Raw genomic sequence first — 16790 nt, forward strand, 5'->3', positions numbered from 1 at the left:
AGGTTACAGTGAGCTATAATGGCACCATTGCACTCCAGCCTGGATGACAGACCTCATCTACAAAAAATAATAATATTCATATTATTTATAATATATTATTATATTACTATGTAATATAAATATTATATTTTTATTTTATGAAATCTATATTATTTTTACAGACCTCATTTATAAATAATAATAATAATAATAAGGGCGGGGCACAGTGGCTTACACCTGTAATACCAGCACTTTGGGAGGCCGAGGCAGGCAGATCATTTGAGGTCAGGAGTTCAAGACCAGCCTGACCAACATTGTGAAACCCCATCTCTACTAAAAATACAAAAAACTTAGCCAGGCATGGTGGTGCATACCTGCAGTCCCAGCTACTCAGGAGGCTGAGTCAGGAGAATCACTTGAATCCAGGAGGCAGAGGTTGCAGTGAGCCGAGATCGTGCCACTGCACATGAGCCTGGGAGACACAGCAAAACTCCTTCTCAATAAATCAATTAATTAATAAGAAGAAGAATAATAAATCTGGCCATCTTCCAGAAGCTCCCCTTGTGCCCTCTTCCCAGCCACTAGTGCCTCCAAAAGAAACTGATATCCTGACTTGTTACATGTGGTTTTGCCTGATTTAGGACTTTATGTAAATGGAATCACAAAGTGTATACTCTTCATTGTTTTGGGGGTTTAATTTATTATTGCTTTTTAGAGATGCGGTCTCCCGAGGGCAGGGAGGGGAGAAAGAGAAAACAAGTTAGATATGAGGTCTCCCTATGTCACCCAGACTGGAGTGCACTGCCAATATTCACAGGCATGATCACAGCTCACTGCAGCCTTGAACTCCTGGCCTCAAGTGATCCTCCTCTCAGCAGAGCTGAGAGTGGGGAGGGGGCCGAGATGAAGGCAGTGTGTGGACAGACACTGGGCACGACTGTCACTCTCTCGCCCCCCAGGAGACCCCCCTCCGCCCACCATGGACCCACTGTCTCCAAGCCAGACCTCCCAAACTCAGCCTCCTGAATAGCTCAGATTACTGGCGTTTTATGGCTTTGGTTTTGGTTTTGGCTCAACATTGTTTGTGATTCACCCAAGTTAAATTATTCATTAGTTTGTTCTCACTGCTGTATGATATTCGGCTGTGTGAAGAGATCACAATTTATTCCTTCTTCCACTAGTGGGCACTTGGGCTGTTTCCAATGTGGGGCTATTATGCATTGCACTGGGAGGCGGGGGCATACCTATCGGATATCTACCCAGCGATGGAATTGCTGAGTCAGAGAAGATCCAGCTAATAGTGTTAGTAGATCCTGCCAAACCGTTTCCCAACACGAGCGAATGGGTCTACACTCCGGCCAACTGTGGCTGAGAGTTCTAGGTGCTCTGTATTCTCACCAGCATTTGTTCAGCCTGTACTCATTTTGCAGAGAAGGCAACCGAGGCTCAGAGAGAGGGGCAAGCGCTGCCTCCCCGTCAGGGAGGGACTCTGGGTCCTTCTTGCTAGAAGCCTAGTAACCCACCTCCTCTCTTCTCCTCCCCCGAACCTCCAGCATCCTGCCCCCACTGTGCCCTCCCAGACTGGCTGTGGGGTGGGGTGGGACAGAGAGGGTCACGTGGAGTTGGGTTCCGAGGGAGGAAGCCAGGCAGGGTGCAGACGGCTGCTGATTCTGGTCAGGAAACCAAGGTAAGGGAGGCAGTGGAGGTGGGGGCAGGGGGATTCCTGAAGGCAGAGCTGAGAGTGGGGAGAGGGCCGAGATGAGGGCAGTGTGTGGACAGACACTGGGCACAACTGTCACTCTCTCGCCCCCCAGGAGACACCCCCGCCGCACCATGGACCCACCGTCGCCAAGCCGGACCTCCCAAACCCAGCCCGCAGCCCCCTCTCCGCTGACTTCCTATCGCTGGCACACAGGGCGCGGTGGGGAGAAGGGGGCTGGAGGGTTTCGCTGGGGCCGCTTTGCTGGCTGGGGCAGGGCCCTGAGCCACCAGGAGCCCATGGTCAGCACCCAGCCAGCCCCTCGCTCGATATTCCGTCGGGTCCTATCTGCGCCTCCCAAGGAGTCACGCACCAGTCGCCTTCGACTCTCCAAGGCCCTCTGGGGGAGGCATAAGAACCCACCACCGGAGCCAGAGCCGGAGCCAGAGCAGGAGGCCCCAGGTACATGGTTCCCCCACCCTGAGCTTGGGCCGGGCTGGGAAGGCGGATGCTTGGGTTTTGTCTGCCTCCGGAGCATCAACCCTACAGACACAGGAAGTTGTGGGGAGTGTGAAAGCCCAGCAGGAAGTGGCTGGGGCCCAGCTACCCTGTTCCCTCTTTCCCCCTGAAGAAGGTAGGAGGAGTTGCCAGGGTCCTGTGGGCAGAGCGTCCATCTGAGGACGGAACAGTGAATGTAGACCCATGGTGGTATTATCCAGAGGCTAAATGGCTCTTGGCCCCAACGGGTCTCTCCTTCAATGGCTCAAGCCCATCCTTTCCTACCTGGATATCCATCCTCAGCCTGCCTCCTGCTCTTCTACCTTCTAGCTTCCGTGTCTTTGTTCTGAGCCCTTAAGCCTCAGCTTCTCCATCAGTTCAATAAGAATAATGATCTCCATTTTGGAGAGTACATCATTTTATTTGCTCATATTCATTTATTTATTCAAGCAGAGGTTTGTTGAGTTCTTTTTTTTTTTTTTTTTTTTTTTTTTTTTTTTTTTTTTTTTTGGAGACGGAGTCTCGCTCTGTCGCCCAGGCTGGAGTGCAGTGGCCGGATCTCAGCTCACTGCAAGCTCCGCCTCCCGGGTCTACGCCATTCTCCTGCCTCAGCCTCCTGAGTAGCTGGGACTACAGGCGCCCGCCACCTCGCCCGGCTAGTTTTTTGTATTTTTTAGTAGAGACGGGGTTTCACTGTGTCAGCCAGGATGGTCTCGATCTCCTGACCTCGTGATCCGCCCGTCTCGGCCTCCCAAAGTGCTGGGATTACAGGCTTGAGCCACCGCGCCCGGCCTTTTTTTTTTTTTTTTTTTTTTTTTGAGACAGAGTCTCGCTCTGTCACCCAGGCTGGAGTGCAGGGGTGCAATCTCCACTCACTGCAAGCACTGCCTCCCGGGTTCACGCCATTCTCCTGCCTCAGCCTCCTGAGTAGCTGGGACTACAGGCGCCCGCCACCACGCCTGGCTAATTTTTTGTATTTTCAGTAGAGACAGGGTTTCACCATGTTAGCCAGGATGGTCTTGATTTCCTGACCTTGTGATCCGCCCGCCTGAGCCTCCCAAAGTGCTGGGATTACAGGTGTGATGTTGAGCTTCTATTGTATGTGCCAGGCCCTGATTTAGGCACTGAGGGCACACTAGTGAAAGAGACGGATGACACTCCCTGCCCTATGGAGCTCACAGTGTAGTGGAATTGACTGAAAATACATCAACAAGAAAATGACAGATGGACCAGGCATGGTGGCTCACACCTGTAATCCCAGCACTTTGGGAGGCCAAGGCGGATGGATCACCTGAGTTCAGGAGTTCGAGACCAGCCTGGCCAACATGGCAAAACCCTGTCTCTACTAAAAATACAAAAAAAAAAAAAAAAAGTATCTGGGCATGGTAGCACATGCCTATACTCCCAGTTACTCAAGAGGCTGAGGCAGGATAATAGCTTGAACCCAGGAGGCAGAGGTTGCAGTGAGTCAAGATTGCGCCACTGCACTCCAACCTGGGCAACAGAGTGAGACTCCATCTCAAAGGGAAAAAAAAAGAAAGAAAGAAAGAAAAAAATGACAGATGGTGCTAAGTGTCACATAGGGGGATCTAGAAGAGTAATGGATATCGCAAGAATTAGGGCTCAGGAATGTAACACTAGGCTAGGGCCCAGCATATTTTAAGTGATCCGTTAATAAGTGGGAGTTATCATTTATTGCTCCTGGTGGTAAAAACGAGGGAACAGACAGGCAGTCTGGGAGGGCTAATTCAGCCCTTCTGTTTCCTGGAAGCTCATTTAATTCTCACTGCTTATATTCCTATTTTGTTTTTGTTTCTGTTTTGAGACAGAGTCTCACTTCCTCGCCCAGGCTGGAGTGCAGTGGTGCAATCTCAGCTCACTGCACCTCTGCCTCCCGGGTTCAACAGGTTCTCCTGCCTCAGCCTCCCGAGTAGCTGGGATTACAGGCATGCACCACCACACCTGGTTAATTTTGTATTTTTAGTAGAGACATGGTTTCACCATGTTGGCCAGGCTGGTCTCGAACTCCTGACCTCAGGTGATCCACCTGCCCCAGCCTACCAAAATGCTGGGATTACAGGCATGAGCAACTGCACCCAGCCTGTTGTTTTTTTGAGACAGAGTTTCAGTCTTTCACCCAGGCTGGAGTGAAGTGGTGCAATCTCAGCTCACTGCAACCTCTGCCCTCCGCGTTCAAGCAATTCTCCTGCCTCAGCCTCCCTAGTAGCTGGGATTACAGGTGTGCACCACCACACCCGGCTAATTTTGTATTTTTAGTAGAGACGGGGTTTCACCATGTTGGCCAGTGTCCACTCAAACTCCTGACCTCAGGCGATTCACCCACCTCGGCCTCCCAAAGTGCTGGAATTACAGGTGTGAGCCACTGCGCCTGGCCTGCCGTTGTTTTTCAGAGACAGGGTCTTGCTCTGTCGCCCAGGCTGGAGTGCAGCTGCATGATCATAGCTCACTGCTGCCTTGAATTCTGCGGCTCAAGCGATCCTCCCACCTCAGCCTCCCAAGTAACTGGAAATATGGGCACACAACACAGTGTCAGGGTTTTTTTGTTTTGTTTTGTTTTGTTTTGAGACGGAGTTTTACTCTTGTTGCCCAAGCTGGAGTGCAATAGCACTATCTGGGCTACCACAACCTCCGCCTCCCAGGTTCAAGCAATTCTCCTGCCTCAGCCTCCCAAGTAGCTGGGATTACAGGCGTGCGCCACCACGCCCGGCTAATTTTGTATTTTTAGTAGACACAGGGTTTCTCCATGTTGGTCAGGCTAGTTTCAAACTCCTGGCCTCAGGTGATCTGCCCGCCTCGGCCTCCCAAAGTGCTAGGATTACAGGTGTGAGCCACGGAGCCCAGTTGCGTCAGGCTATTTTTTAAAGACAGGATCTTGTTATGTTGCCCAGGCTGTTCTCAAACTCCAGATCTCAAGCAATCCGCCCCACCTCGGCCTCCCAAATGTTGGGATTACAGGCATGAGCCATCGTGCCCAGACTCGGTCCTGTTTTTTAACCTCTCGGACCCACATGTTGTCTTGGTTAAGAGAAGAATGCAAAGAAAAAAAAAAAAGAGAGAGAAGAATGCTTGTGACTGAAGCCCAGCCCAACCACTCACAAGCTGTGTGACCCTGGGCAAGTCACTCAACCTCTCTGAGCCTGTTATCATAGCCCTTTGAATGGCCTTTGGAGGATTCAATGCAAGAAGGTGTGTGGAGTGGTATACAGGGTACTGGACACATGGTAGGTGAGCTGTGTCTGCTACCCATGGTTAGTGGGGACAAGGCCCAGACAGACATGAAAACTTGCCCAAGGTCATACAGTCCGATAGAGCTGCTGGGGTGGGGGGCACCTAGGAGGGAACCCACCATAAGCCTTCGGGAATGGAAAGGGTGGCCTGAGGGAGAGAAAGCGTCTCTTAAGTCCCCCAGTGCCTCCTCTTCTTCCCAGAGCTGGAGCCGGAGCCAGAGCCAGAGCCCCCTACCCCACAGATCCCCGAGGCCCCCACACCCGACGTGCCTGTCTGGGACATTGGGGGCTTCACCCTGCTTGATGGGAAGCTGGTGCTGCTTGGAGGAGAGGAGGAGGTGAGAAGGGGCACCTGGGCGAGGGGAGGGAAGAAAGAAAAAGGAGGAGGGCAGAACAGAGGTACGGGCTGGAGGGAGGATAGTGGGAAGGTGTCTGCCTCTCCCTCGGTCTGCCTGCCTGCCTGCCTCCCCTCTCTGACTACCCACTCCTGCGGGAGAACAGGGTCCCCGAAGGCCCCGGGTGGGAAGTGCTAGCTCCGAGGGCAGCATCCACGTGGCCATGGGGAACTTCAGGGATCCAGGTAAGCTTGAAGAGTGGAAAGGCCTGGGGCATTTGGGAGGCTCTAAAAGTGGGGCAGAATCTAAGATGACTCCAACCCCCCAACCTGCCACCCATAACTACCCACAGATCGGATGCCTGGAAAGACAGAACCAGAGAATGCTGGTCCCAACCAGGTCCACAACGTTCGGGTAAGGCAGCCAGTGAAGGGAGTAGGTAGAGGGGAGAGCCAAGACTCTTGGACCCTCACAGCTGAAAGGGCACTCTTGCTGGGTGATCTGGGGCAGGTTGCTAACCCTCTCTGGGCCTCAGAGTCCCAGTCTGTCAAATGGAGTTAATGAAATAATCTTTCTCTAGGGGTTGTTTTTGGGAAGCCAATAGAGAGTGCAGGAGCCAGGCAGGGCAGTGCACAGCTGTAGTCCCAGCTACTTGGGAGGCTGAGCAGAGAACACTGCTTGAGGCCAGGAGTTCAAGACCAGCCTAAGCAACATGGGGAGACTCCATGTCTTAAATAAATAAATGAATAGTGCATGAGAATATATGATTGATGCTTTACAAATGGGAGTTTGGCCCAGGCACAGTGGTTCACACCTGTAATCCCAACATTTTGAGAGGCTGGAAGCAGAAGGATTGCTTGAGACCAGGAGCTCAAGACAAACCTGGGCAACATAGCAAGTCCCCAATTCTACATGGTAACATTCACCTGTAGTCCCAGCTGAGGCAAGAGAATCACTTGGGCCCAGGAATTTGAGGCTGCAGTGAGCTCTGATTGCACCACTGTACTCCAGCCTGGCTGACAGTGCAAGACCCTGTCTTAAAAAAACAAATGAACAAAAAATTAGGAGCTGTTGGTTGCTCTTATTATTCCTGCTAATACAGCCTGAGCTTGGTGTTGGTCCTCCAAGACCAGCAGATCCTCTGGGATATCTTGGGAGGGAAGGAGCTGCGGAAGGAGCATAGATTTCTGTCCAGCTGACATTCCCTTCCCCACAGGGGTTGCTCAAGAGGCTGAAAGAGAAGAAAAAGGCCAGGTCGGAGCCCCGGGATGGGTAAGGATGTATGAGAGGCTGGAGGGGCTGAGGTTCAACACTGGCCCTTCCTCCTCCTCCTCCTCCTCCTCCTCTTGCCTATCATTCCAATCTACACCAAACACCCCCTGTAGCCTCTGTGTTCTGCCCCACATCAGTTGATTCTGGGGACATTGAATGACGTAGCACAGAGCCAGGGTGCCGGCAAAGTCTGACACAATAACTCTAAAATGGGAGCTAAGTCAATCAACTGGTCTGGGAGGGTTAGGGAAGGGACCCTTGAGCTGAGATCTGAAGGGTGGATGGAAGTTAACTAGGCCAACAGCGGGGTGGGAAAAGCATTCCAGGCAGAAGTAACAGCAAGTGCAAAGGCCAAGAGGCAGAAAGAAGCAACTAAAACAAGGCCAAGGGGGCTGGGTGAAGTGGACCGGGGTAGCACTTTGGGAGGCCGAAGTGGGTAGACTGCTTGAGTCCAGGTGTTCAAGACCAGCCTGGGCAATATAGTGAGACCCCACTTCTACAAAAAATACAAAAATTAACCAGGCATGGTGGTGGGCACCTGTAGTCCCAGCTACTGGGGAGGCTGAGTGGGAGGATTGCTTGAGCCTGGGAAGTTGAGGCTGCAGTGCACAGAGATCGTGCCACTGCACTCCAGCCTGGACAACAGAGCAAGACTCTGTCTCAAAAATAAATAGGGCTGGGTGCGGTGGCTCACACCTGTAATCCCACACTTTGGGAGGCAGAGGCAGGTGGAACATTTGAGGTCAGGAGTTCAAGACCAGCCTGGCAACGTGGTGAAATCTCATCTCTACTAAAAATACAAAATTAGCCGGGCATGGTGGCACACGCCTGTAATTCCAGTTACTCAGGAGGCTGAGGCAGGAGAATCGCTTAAATCTGGGAGGTGGAGGTTGCAGTGAGCCAAGATTGTGCCACTGCATTCCTGCCTGGGCAACAGAGTGAGACTCTGTCTCAATAAATAAATAAATAAATAAATAAATAAATAAATAGGACTGGGTGCGGTCACTGACGCCTGTATTCCCACACTTTGGTGAGGCTGAGGTGGGTGGATCACTTGGGATCAGGATTTCAAGACCAGACTGGCCAACGTGGTGAAACCCCATCTCTACTAAAAACACAAACATTAGAAAATTAGCCGGGCATGGTGGTGGGCACCTGTAATCCCAGTTACTTGGGAGGCTGAGGCAGGAAAATCGCTTGAACCTGGAAGGCGGAGGTTGCAGTGAGCCAAGATCCAGCCACTGCACTAAACAAGACTCTGCTTTAAATAAATAAATAAATAAGATAAAATAAAACAAGGCCAGGGAGGCTGGAGCTCAGAAAGTGATGGATTAGGTGGAGGGAGATGAGGTAACAACATCTGGACTCTACTTGGTCATATAGGTCACCAGGAGTTGAGTTTATGCTAAAAGTAAGGAGGCGCCATGGGGAGGGGGCACAGGGTAGAAAAGGGATCCGAATTGGGTTGAAGTCCTTCCTGGCCTTCCTCTACCCTTCAGGCTATGGGGGATGGGAAGAGGCAGGAATGACCGTGTGCTCCCCCGCCCCCTTCCCAGGCCCCCCAGTGCTCTGGGCTCTAGGGAGTCGCTGGCCACACTCTCTGAACTGGACCTGGGCGCCGAGCGGGATGTGCGGGTCTGGCCACTGCATCCCAGCCTCTTGGGGGAGCCCCATTGCTTTCAGGTAAGTGCAGACAATCCACCTCGGTTCCACCTCAGTCCCACCTCCCACCCTTTGGCTTCACCCTTGGCCTGGATCGCACACTGTTGGATTCTCCATCCCAACAGGTAACGTGGACGGGCGGAAGCCGCTGCTTCTCTTGTCGCTCGGCCGCTGAGAGAGACCGCTGGATCGAGGACCTTCGTCGCCAATTCCAGCCCACCCAGGTCATTGCCCTCAATAAAGCGGGACACGGAGACCCCGCCCACAGGCCTGGCCCACCCCTTCCACTCTACCCAAAGCCAGCTCTCTCCATAACCCGCGCTCCCAACGCACCTGTCCCGCCTGCATCGTTGCAAAGGCTCCAAGACTCCCCTTCCATCTATTACCAGCCCCGGGAATATCAGACCCGCCCCTTCTGTCCACTCTCGACCCTATATGCACCCAAAGCCCTACCTACCAGATAATCGCGAAGTCTTCACTCCGGTACTACTCTTCTATGCCCTGGAGCCCCGAACTCTCCCGGAGAGCCCAGAAAAGCTTTAGAAAACTTCCGCGTAGCCACCTCCGGACTCCCGTGGCTCCACTTCTTTCCCCAAAGGCCCAGCAATCTCACTAGGAACCCAGCGCACCAGGTTTGAGGCTCCGCGCTTCACTTGCGGTGCCCTCTTTGGGGTGCCAACAAACCAAAACGCTTCCCCCATCCCACTCCCATCTGCAGGACAACGTGGAGCGGGAAGAGACATGGCTGAGCGTGTGGGTGCACGAGGCGAAGGGGCTTCCCCGGGCAGCGGCGGGGGCACCCGGCGTGCGCGCCGAGCTGTGGCTGGATGGCGCGCTGCTGGCACGCACGGCGCCTCGGGCCGGCCCAGGCCAGCTCTTCTGGGCCGAGCGCTTTCACTTCGAGGCGCTGCCACCTGCACGTCGCCTGTCGCTGCGGCTGCGCGGCTTGGGCCCGGGAAGCGCGGTGCTGGGCCGCGTGGCCCTGTCGCTGGAGGAGCTGGGCGCCCCACGCGCGCCAGCCGCCGGCCTGGAGCGCTGGTTCCCGCTGCTCGGGGCGCCGGCGGGCGCAGCGCTGCGGGCGCGGATTCGGGCACGTCGCCTGCGTGTGCTGCCGTCCGAGCGCTACAAGGAGCTGGCGGAGTTCCTCACTTTCCACTACGCGCGACTCTGCGGGGCCCTGGAGCCCGCGCTGCCTGCGCAAGCCAAGGAGGAGCTGGCGGCCGCCATGGTGCGCGTGCTGCGGGCCACTGGCAGGGCACAGGTGCGGCACCGCGACAGCGCGGACCCGGGCGACCAGGGGTAGACCGATAACGCGCTTCGGGCGGTAATTGGGGCGCAGGACCTGAGTTGCACCTGTAAGAGGCAAGACACCTTGAAGGGCAGGGCCTGAGCATCAGCTGTGAGGGGCGTGGTTCAAGTGTCACCTGTAAGGGGCGGGGCACCTAGAAGGGCGGGGCCTGAACATCACCCGTAAGGGGCGGGGCACCTTGAAGGGCGGGACCTGAGCGTCAGCTGTGAGGGGCGGGGGCTGAGCTGTACTTGTAAGGGGCGGGGCACTTTGAAGGACTGGGCCTGAGCTTCAGCTGTGAGGGGCGGGGCCTAATTATCATTCATAACGGGCGAGACACCTTGAAGGGCGGAGCCTAAGCTTCAGCTGCGAGAGGGGCCTGAGCATTACGCATGAGGGGCGGGGCCCAGATTGAACCCCAGCGCTAAAAGGTTTAAATTTCTGCTGTGAGGGTTAGAAGTTCTGGCCTCGGTTATGAACCCCAGCAGTAAGGACTGGGCCTAAGCATCAGCTACGAGGGGCGGGGCCTGTGCCTCTGGTGTGAAGGACGAGCCAAGGATCCGAATTCCCTTGGACTCAGTCTGCATCCAGTGCAACCTGACCCCCTGCCCTTCCTAGGCGCTGGTGACTGACCTGGGCACTGCGGAGCTGGCGCGCTGTGGAGGCCGTGAGGCGCTGCTGTTCCGGGAAAACACATTGGCCACCAAGGCTATCGATGAGTACATGAAGCTCGTGGCACAGGATTACCTCCAGGAGACCCTGGGTGAGCTGGGGGAAGAGTCCGTGTCAGTGGCCTGCTGGTGAGCTAGGGGACCTGGGTGAAGTTCTAAGAGTCCTTGAGCAACCTGGATTCTGGTAGTGAGTGGTGTTTTGGAGGTGCTAGGATCCTGGGGACAATTGGGAGCTCCCCAAGATGTTGGGTGCCTCCGGAATAACCTGAAGACAAGGTTGGAGGATGGGTGTGGCGGGTTTTGGTGGTCATGGTCCCAGCCCCTATCTGGCTGTGCTGGGCTGCAGGACAGGTTGTGCGGCGTCTCTGTGCTTCCACTGAGGACTGTGAAGTGGACCCCAGCAAGTGTCCAGCCCCGGAGCTGCCAGAGCACCAGGCCAGACTTCGGAACAGCTGCGAGGAGGTCTTCGAAACCATTATCCATTCCTACGAGTGAGAATCAGGGCCCCAGCCCCTTAGTCCACCCCCGCTTACCATGCTAGCCCCAACCCCCAGTTTAGGGTTGCCAGATAAAATACAGGAGACACTCAGTTAAATTTGATGCAATTATTGGGACCATGCTTTTTTTTTTTTTTTTTTTTTTTTTTTGAGACGGAGTCTCGCTCTGTAGCCCAGGCTGGAGTGCAGTGGCCGGATCTCAGCTCACTGCAAGCTCCGCCTCCCGGGTTCACGCCATTCTCCGGCCTCAGCCTCCCGAGTAGCTGGGACTACAGGCGCCCGCCACCTCGCCCGGCTAGTTTTTTGTATTTCTTAGTAGAGACGGGGTTTCACCGTGTTATCCAGGATGGTCTCGATCTCCTGACCTCGTGATCCACCCGTCTCGGCCTCCCAAAGTGCTGGGATTACAGGCTTGAGCCACCGCGCCCGGCCTGGGACCATGCTTATACTAAAAAATTACTCATTTGAGCCAGGCATGGTGGCTCACGCCCGTAATTCCAATGCTTTGGGAGGTGGAGACAAGAGGATTGCTGGAGCCCAGGCGCAGGCGTTCAAGACCAGTCTGGGCAACATAGCAAGACTCCATTGCTCCAAAAAGCTTTTTTAAAATGAGCTAGGCATGGTGGCATGCACCTGTATTCCCAGTCGAGGCTGGAGGATCGCTTGAGTCCAGGATTCAAGGCTGCAGTGAGCTATGATCATGCCACAGCACTCCAGCCTGGTTGACAGAGTGAGACCCTGTCCCAAATAAAAGGAAAAATGTAAATAAAAAAAATCACTCCATTATCTGACATTCATGTTTAACTGGATGTCCTGAAGTTTCATTTACTACATCTGGCAACCCTGTCACCATGCAACCCTATCACCACTGACCCCAAGTAACCCGAGACCCAATTCCTTGTCCTGTAACCACAGGTGATTCCATATACCCAATTCCATGCCACTGGCTCCAGTTAGCATAGGATCTCAATCCTATGACCTCTGCTTCCAGATAATGCCCCAAGTCCATGATCCCTGGCTTTAAGTGACCCTCCACCTCAAATCCCATGCAACTGATCACAGGAGACCTGGGATTCCAATCCCTTGACCTCTGACCCTAGGTTAACCTGCATACCTAATCCCTGAGTTCAATCAAGTGACTTCTGACCCTAGGTGACTTCCAGACCCCAATCCTACTTTATATCTTGTACTCTGGCTCCCCAATCTCATGTCTAATTATAAGTATATCCAAGCTCATAACCTCTGTCTTCATGTGACCTTGTATCCCCAACTATAAGAGTATTATCCCCAGCGATTGCCATAGCTACACATAAGCCATGGCCCCATGCTGACTCATAACCCCAAGCATTGTTATCTCAGATATTCCCAATCCTGGAGTCCAGACCCCAGGTTCAGTGAAAAGGAGGCCTACATGGCCTTCATGAATAGCTTTCTGGAGGATCATGGACTAGTCATGCAATGCTTCTGGGACTCCCAACCTTATGACTTTAACCTTTATGCCCATAGCCTCCCCGTCTGACCATTCATTGCCTCTTCTGCACCAGCTGGTTCCCTGCGGAGCTGGGCATCGTGTTCTCAAGCTGGCGAGAAGCATGCAAAGAACGTGGCTCTGAGGTGCTGGGCCCCCGACTGGTGTGCGCCTCCCTCTTCCTGCGGCTCCTGTGCCCCGCCATCCTGGCACCCAGCCTCTTTGGTTTAGCACCAGAGCATCCAGCACCTGGCCCAGCCCGCACCCTCACACTGATTGCCAAGGTCATCCAGAACCTCGCCAACCGTGCCCCGTAGGTGCTGGGAAGCTAGGGGTGGGGGGGACCATGCTGGGAGTGTGGGGGTGGCAGGTGCCTGACCTGACCCACCCAGCCTGGCCCTGATCCAGGTTCGGTGAGAAGGAGGCCTACATGGGCTTCATGAATAGCTTCCTGGAGGAACATGGACCAGCCATGCAACGCTTCCTGGACCAGGTGGCCGTGGTGGATGTGGATGCTGCACCCAGTGGTTACCAGGGTAGCGGTGACCTGGCCCTCCAGTTGGCTGTCCTGCATGCCCAGCTCTGTACAATCTTTGCTGAGCTTGACCAGGTATGGCCTGAACCCAGAGTAGGGAGGCAAGAAGGCTTGGGAGACTCTGACGCCATAGATTTTGCTCAGTCTCTGTCCTGCATGCCTCACCAGACAACCCGAGACTCCCTGGAACCGCTGCCCACCATCCTGCAAGCCATCGAGGAGGGCCAGCCTGTGCTTGTATCAGTGCCAATGCGTCTCCCACCGCCCCCGGCCCAGATCCACTCCAGGTAACCTCAAGTCTGGTCTGGAGTCTGATGGGTGGGAACAGGAAGGAGCAGGGCTCAGACAGGGGTCAGAGGTGAAGATGCATCATTGTGAGCAGAGGTCAAGCCCAGGGTCAGACTGGAATCACAGGTTATAGAAAGGGTCCGGTCAAAGGTCACAGTGTGTTTGAGGTCAGGGATGAGAGGAGAGGTTAGGGTGGAGTGATGTCAAGGGTCATAAAGAGGACACTATTAGAAGTCAAGGACAGGAGCCAGGCTCAGTGGCTCATGCCTGTAATCCCAGCACTTTGGGAGGCTGAGGCAGGAGGATCACTTGAGGCCAAGAACTTAAGACAAACCTGGGCAACATAGGGAGACCCCCATCTCTACCAAAAAAAAAAAAAAAAAATACCTGGGTGTAGTGGCATGCGCTAGCAGTCCTAGTTATTTGGGAGGCTGAGGCTGGAGAATAGCTTGAGCTCCGGAATTCAAGTCTGCAGTGAGCTATGATCAAGTCACCGCACTCCAGCCTGGGTGACAGAGCAAGACCTTGTCTTAAAAAAAAAAAAAAAAAAAAAAAAAAAGGAGAAGTTCACCTGGGGGTGAGGTCGCTTCTGGTCAGGTCGGGATGGAGTCGTCTCAGGGGCCAGTAGAGGGTCTGAGATCCTCCATCCCACCCCTAGCCTTTCCGCAGGGGAGAAGCCCGGCTTCCTGGCCCCCCGGGACCTCCCCAAGCACACCCCTCTCATCTCCAAGAGCCAGTCTCTGCGCAGCGTTCGCCGCTCAGAGAGTTGGGCCCGGCCACAGCCGGACGAAGAGCGGCCCCTGCGGCGGCCCCGGCCGGTGCAGCGCACGCAGAGTGTCCCAACCCGGCGTCCTGCCCGCCGCCGCCAATCTGCGGGGCCCTGGCCGCGACCCAAAGGCTCCCTGAGCACGGGCCCGGCGCCCCGCGCCCGGCCTTGGACCCGGGACTCCGCCTCGCTGCCTCGGAAGCCGTCGGTACCCTGGCAGCGCCAAATAGACCAGCCGCAAGACCGAAACCAGGCACTGGGCAAGCACCGACCTGTGAACAAGGTAAGGTCAGGCCCAGGTCCCCGCCTGGGGAGTGGGGACGGGGACGCGCCTGGGGAAGACTGAAGGGCCAGGTAAGCCTGGGTTCAAGTACCCAGCTCGCTGCGCTGTGTGACCACGGCCCTAGCCCGACCCTCTCTGAGCTTCAGTCTCCCCAGCTGTACGGCAGGAGGGATGTTCCCCAACTAGGCAGGCCGGTGATGACGCTGAACGCTTGGGCCTGGAAGGTCAGGGTCTCCAGGGAGACACAGGGGCGGGACGACGGGTCAGATTACAGCTGCTCTCCCACCACAGTTGGCAGAGCTGCAGTGCGAGGTGGCCGCTCTGCGTGAGGAGCAGAAAGTGCTGTCCCGCCTCGTGGAGTCGCTGAGCACCCACATCCGGGCCTTGACGGAGCAGCAGGAGCAGCTGCGGGGCCAGCTGCAGGATCTGGACTCCAGGCTCTGTGCTGGGTGAGCCCAGCCCTCTCCATTAGCTCCGCCTCCAGGTGGGCCCGATCCAATTAGATCTGACCAGACCCTCCCCAAACCACGCCTGGCACGACCAAGCCCCACGCTGGCCCCGCCCTAATAAAAATCTGTCCGGGCCCCTCTTGGCGAGCCCCGCCCCCAGGTGGACCCACCCCCCCGAAGGTCGGCCTAGGACGCTGGCAGATTCTCTCATCCAGGCCCCACCCCTCCATCAGCCCCTCCCAACCTGGCTGGGCCGGGCACTGAGATATCTCAGCCTGGGCACTCCCTCAAGCCCAGTTACGACCCCACTCAGGACGGGCCAAGCCCCGCCTCCAAGGGATGATTGATAGGTCCTATCATTCCAACTATTCCAGTCTCTGGTCCGACCCTTCTTCAAGCATATTTAGGCCCCGCCCTTCAGTCTGAACAAGCTCCGCCTCCACTCCAAGCTCCGCCCCCCTGAATCCCTGCCACTCCAACCAGGAGCTGGAAGGGACTCCTTAGCCTCTGACCTTCGCCCCCATCCCCCGACCCCCACAGGAGCTCAGAGTTTGATTCAAAGCACAACCTTCCAATCTATGAAGGGCACAGTCTGAAAAGCCTGGTGAGACTGCCGTCTGAGCCCTGGGACAGGTCTGGGCGGTGGAGGAGCGAGGGTTGGGGTGCAGCCCTCTCCTGGTTTCTGAGCCCCATCGCCACTGCCTCCCCAGGAACACCGCCTAAATGAGATGGAGAGAACTCAGGCTCAGCTGAGGGATGCTGTCCAGAGCCTGCAGCTTTCTCCAAGGACGCGGGGGTCTCGGAGTCAACCCCAGCCCCTCAAAGCACCCTGCCTCAATGGAGACACCACCTGAGCTGCCCATCCTGCCTCACCACACGTGGTCTGGGAGCAGAGAGATAGCCGTCTTGGCGGGGGGGGGGTGTCTGACCTTGCCTTAGCCCTACTTGGCCTACAATGGGGAGTGGAGCTGCTGGTCCCAACCACTCTGGCAGTGTGAAGTTGCCCAGTAAAATCTTGATTTCAGTAAAATTGCTGGTTTCTTTGCCCACTAAGAATTGCCAGTTCTAAGGCATTTGCCCCCCCCCCCCCAAGCCCTATTCGTCTCTCCCAAATTCTCCCCTAATTAGAAGTCTCATGGAGAGGGCCATATACATAAGCTCTCACCAGCTGTGTTACCTTAGACCTTCATTCTCTTAAAAGCCCGTTTTCTTATCTGTGAAATGGACGTAAAGTTCCCTACACAGTGAGAGGACACATAAAGGCATTCGATAAAAGGTATTCACCATTGTCATAGGCAGCACCTGCTTCTCAATGAAGCATGAATTCCAACCCTGGCAACCTCCCAATCCCACAGTGAGAGCATCTTCTCAGGCCCTCCTCATGTCATGGAGGCCATGGGTCTGGGAGACGGATAAATTCATACTGTGTATGAATGATTGGGTAAACGAGTCATTCAAAACATGGGTGAGTGGATGGGTGAGGGGTAGAGTGGGTGGAGCAAATGGCAGACGGATAGGTTAGCATTTGCTGGATGTTTGACCTAGTAGGTGAGTAGTTGGGTAGTTGGTTAACCAGGTTGGGTATGTCTGCCTAGAAAAGGCCTGGTTCATAGTAAGAAAAAAATTTTTTGAATGTTGTGATTATATATGTCATATGTACATATGTTGAGGTCTCCTGAGACTCCTGAGAACTGGGCAGTGCAGAAACAATAATGAACTAGACAGGACTCCTGGCCTCATGGAACTTACATGCTAGTGGAGGGGCCAAATCAACAGGCAAACTGGTGGATGGATGTTTAGGGGGCTGGGCGGAAAGTTGTGTGTGGGGATGGTTGGGTACTTGCTTGGTTAT

At 54.9% G+C, this 16790-nt stretch overlaps 1 protein-coding gene across 1 annotated transcript; it reads left to right on the plus strand.

Moving 5' to 3' along the window:
* Positions 1-1601: 1601 nt before the first annotated feature.
* RASAL3 (RAS protein activator like 3) lies at positions 1602-15964 on the plus strand. Its single transcript, XM_050769483.1, has 18 exons — positions 1602-1666; positions 1794-2140; positions 5626-5762; positions 5926-6004; positions 6112-6173; positions 6976-7031; positions 8588-8714; positions 8819-8917; positions 9412-9954; positions 10600-10744; positions 10999-11143; positions 12694-12930; positions 13026-13227; positions 13321-13439; positions 14099-14489; positions 14781-14938; positions 15479-15542; positions 15649-15964. Exons 2-18 carry the CDS (start codon positions 1813-1815, stop codon positions 15790-15792), a joined length of 3036 nt encoding a protein of 1011 aa, XP_050625440.1. The 5' UTR covers positions 1602-1666; positions 1794-1812; the 3' UTR covers positions 15793-15964.
* The last annotated feature ends 826 nt before the right edge of the window (positions 15965-16790 follow it).

Source organism: Macaca thibetana, chromosome 19 (genome assembly GCF_024542745.1).
Source record: "Macaca thibetana thibetana isolate TM-01 chromosome 19, ASM2454274v1, whole genome shotgun sequence".
Lineage (NCBI taxonomy): Eukaryota > Metazoa > Chordata > Mammalia > Primates > Cercopithecidae > Macaca > Macaca thibetana.